At 50.2% G+C, this 3,484-nt stretch overlaps 1 protein-coding gene across 1 annotated transcript in view; it reads left to right on the forward strand.

The window, feature by feature from the left end:
- Positions 1-2,162: 2,162 nt before the first annotated feature.
- The window catches only part of LOC104413645 (protein-arginine deiminase type-1-like), a gene marked incomplete at its 3' end in the record, with an annotated part of 5,463 nt that continues 4,141 nt past the window's right edge, over positions 2,163-3,484 (forward strand). Inside the window, exon 1 of the mRNA XM_010024705.1 lies at positions 2,163-2,254. Within this exon, the coding sequence (XP_010023007.1) occupies positions 2,163-2,254 (92 nt within the window). The remainder of the gene's footprint in view (positions 2,255-3,484) is intronic.

Below are 3,484 nucleotides of genomic sequence, written 5' to 3' on the forward strand. Positions count from 1 at the left end.
ACATGGGAGAGGCTGAGCAAGAGCGTGATTGCATGTCTTATTGAAACATGGGTGCAAGGATTTTGATGGGATGTGTTTTGATGGGATGAGATCTAAGCCACCACTCAGAATTGATTCGTAAGAGTATCCAAAAATTAAAGATCTAAACAAAGACTTGCAGCTAAATCAGGGGTGAGATGCTTTTGGTCTGTTTTCATGGCTTTGGGATTTTGGGTCAATTTTGATGGGATGTGTTTTGATGGGATGAGATCTAAGCCACCACTCAGAATTGATTCGTAAGAGTATCCAAAAATTAAAGATCTAAACAAAGACTTGCAGCTAAATCAGGGGTGAGATGCTTTTGGTCTGTTTTCATGGCTTGGGAATTTTGGATCAAGGTCACAAATATCACAAGGTTTGTTTTAATAGCTCTAATTGCTGTATTAATGATTACCTTTTGTCTTTCTTATCTTTTTCTTTGTGTTCAACGATGATCATTCCAACAAAGTATGAATCAGGTTATGGTCACACAGTTATATGCAAACCTTGCCCATTCACAGATAAATAAAGAATGGGGAAATGTGGGAGACAATGGAAACTATTTGATTATTGCCAAAGGGAAGTAACTGCTTGGCTGGAGAAAAAAGAATTAAAGAAGAAACAAAGTACAATCAAGCACAGCAACCCAGCTGGCTGAAGAGGAGAGAGCATAACGACAAGAGACTGGCAATTCTGGGACTGGTTGTGAGAAAGCGAGCAGTGTTAAAAACCAAACTATAAGTCAGGAACTAAACATGATAGGCTACAAATAGAATGGTATAAAAAGTTAGAGCAGCAGGCAATAAAGCGATTCACTGCATGAAGATGCTCTGGGTCCGTGCCTTCATCCCCTCACACTTTGGGAGAATGGTGCATGTGAGTCAGCAGGCAAGGAGGATGTTTTGGGGTTTTGAGACCACATCTTGATGTTAAAAGGTCTCATAGTCCCAGTTTAGTAGCGAATCCCTCCCAAATTCCCTATATCCACCAAAAAAACACCTCCTGCAGAGGAGACCAGCTCTCCAGCATGACAAGGATGCAGACTCCTCCTTGTGCTAATCCTTTTGCACCTTCTCCCTTTGCAGCCACCCCGACTGCTCTTTCTCTCCTTTTCATCGCAACCCAAGCGTAGCATTTCCCTGTGCCAGCGTGGCCTCTCTGCCCTCACCCAGCAGGAACCAGCACCAGGAACTGAAACCAGCCCCTGCGCGGGGCATCACTTAGCCCTGTGCAACGCCAGGGGGCTATTATGGGGCTAAAACCACTTTTTTGGGGGGGCTATTTCTTTCCAAGCAGTACTTCTTGTGGTGTAAAAGCTCAGCTGCACCAACTGCTGTGACGCCACAAGTGATGCTGGAGACGGAGGGGAAGATGCTCCTAAAAAAGGTCACACATCCCGCTTTCCACCCCTCTTTTTGCCCCAAAAGATGATTTCTAACCCCCTTTTCCCTGCAGTTATGGCTCTGCTGAGTTTTCCCTGCCCCAGAGGAGTGCTCTGGAATTCCAGCAGCGCATGACCCTGCAGGGAGTTGGTGGGGGACAGCTGCAGCGGCGAAGGGCGTCCCACGCCAGGACAAGGCTTCAATGAAAACAAAGGTGACTAAAGCCGCCGCTGTCCCCACTGCAGGTGACATACCCACCCCCTGGCCCATGCAGCACCCAGGGGATGGGGCAAGCACCCAGCTTGCACCTTCAACCCTCCCTGAACCAAGAATTAAAGGCACTTTTCCCAGCTAGACAAATAGAACCCTTCAGGAAGGGAAATAAAACCCCACCGAGCCCGGCGCTGGCACGGCCCCAGCTCGGCTCCTGTGTCACACTGAATATTTTACAGCGTGGGTTTATGGGTGGTTGGTCACATCAGCGGCTCTTTGTGCTGAGGGGGAAAAAACACCCCCCCTTCGAGGTTCTTACAAAAGCAACCCCCCCCTCGTGGGTGTCTTGGGGTGCGTTTCCCCCCACACTGATTCATGCTCCATCACCGGGAAGCGTGGCCGGGCATCGCTCACATCCAGCCCGGAGGCTGAGAGCCTGGAGGTGGGATTTAGCCAGGCTTTGGCTGATCTCCTCCCAGCGACCAGGCTTTATAAATCCCCTCGTGCCACCCGTTACAGCACCCAAGGGTGCCCCGGGGGCTCGCCAGCATGGCGCAGCAGCGCCGCGTCCAGCTTTCCACCCAGCGTCCCACCAGCACCGTCTGCGTGCTGGGCACCGAGCTCTCCCTTGATGTCTGCGGGTAAGTTGGGAGGGGGGAACACATTAAAACCTGGTTTATTTTTGCCTTTATCCCATTAATCAAGCTGATAAATCAGCTCAGGGCAGGGAGGGGGTGATGCTGCTGCCTGGGGTGTTTTTCCCTGGGGATGCCAAGCTCTGGGAAGACAGGGATGCTCGGAATCACGATGCATCCACTTAGCAGTGACCCTGATTTTACTGATTTTGGGGTGCAAAAAGCCCCCCCTGGAGCTTTAAGTGATGCCTCAAGCTGAGTTTCACATCCCAGGCCCAGGGTCTCCTGCAATAGGGAATTATTTCCCTGTTTTGGGGGAACATGGGGTGAAACCACCGCGGAGCTGCTGGCTGGGGTGTAACCTCCCGGCACTGCGTGTTTCAGCTGCCTCACTGGCCCCAGCCCAAGTTCAAGCGCTTTTCAGCAACAGGCTTTGCTTTTTGTTTCCTTAAAGCCCTGCCCGAGCTTCCTTGAACTCCAATTTGAGGTTTGATTTTCCTCTAACACATCCAAACCCACCACACCACCGCTGCCGACAGCCTCCCATCCTCTCCCGCTGCCCCAGGGTGGGTTTTTCCATGCTTCCCTCCTCACGGGTCAGGATTTGTGCTCCTTGGCCTGTCGCCCGTGGCCTCTTCCACTGGGGAGGAGCCATGTGAGCTGCAGCCTGCCCAGACATGCAACTTTGCTTTGCTCTTAAGGGGATGCAACTGGTCAGGGCATGGAAATGCGACTATTTGGGAAGCCCAATGCCATAAAACCCAACCCCCAAACAGCTCCAGGGTTTTGCTGCGATGGAAAACTGCAGGATTTGTTGGAATTGCGTTGGAAGTTGTTGGTGCATTTTGCATCATTTGATGTAGTTGAATATTGCAAGATCCCATATATGTTGCAGGGTTTGGTGCAATGAATATTATGGGATTTGCTGCTCCTGCGGGATTTGTTGCCTCTGGCAGGATTTGCTGTAATCCCCTTTGCTGGGATTTGTTGCATTTGCCTTTTGCAGGATTTGTTGTAATCATATTCTGTGGGATTTGTTGCACATTGAAGGACTTGGAGCAATTGCCTGTTGCAGGATGTGTTGTGTGTTGAAGGACTCATCACAGTTGTGTTTTGCATGACTTGTTGCCATTCCACATTGCAGGATTTGCTGCATATGAAGGGTTTCATAGAGCCGTAGAATCCCAGAGTGGTTTGGGTTGGAAAGGACCTTAAAGCTCCTCCAGCTCCAACCCC

The sequence above is a fragment of the Nestor notabilis genome, unplaced genomic scaffold (genome assembly GCF_000696875.1).
Source record: "Nestor notabilis isolate BGI_N333 unplaced genomic scaffold, ASM69687v1 scaffold1132, whole genome shotgun sequence".
Taxonomy (NCBI): Eukaryota; Metazoa; Chordata; class Aves; order Psittaciformes; family Psittacidae; genus Nestor; species Nestor notabilis.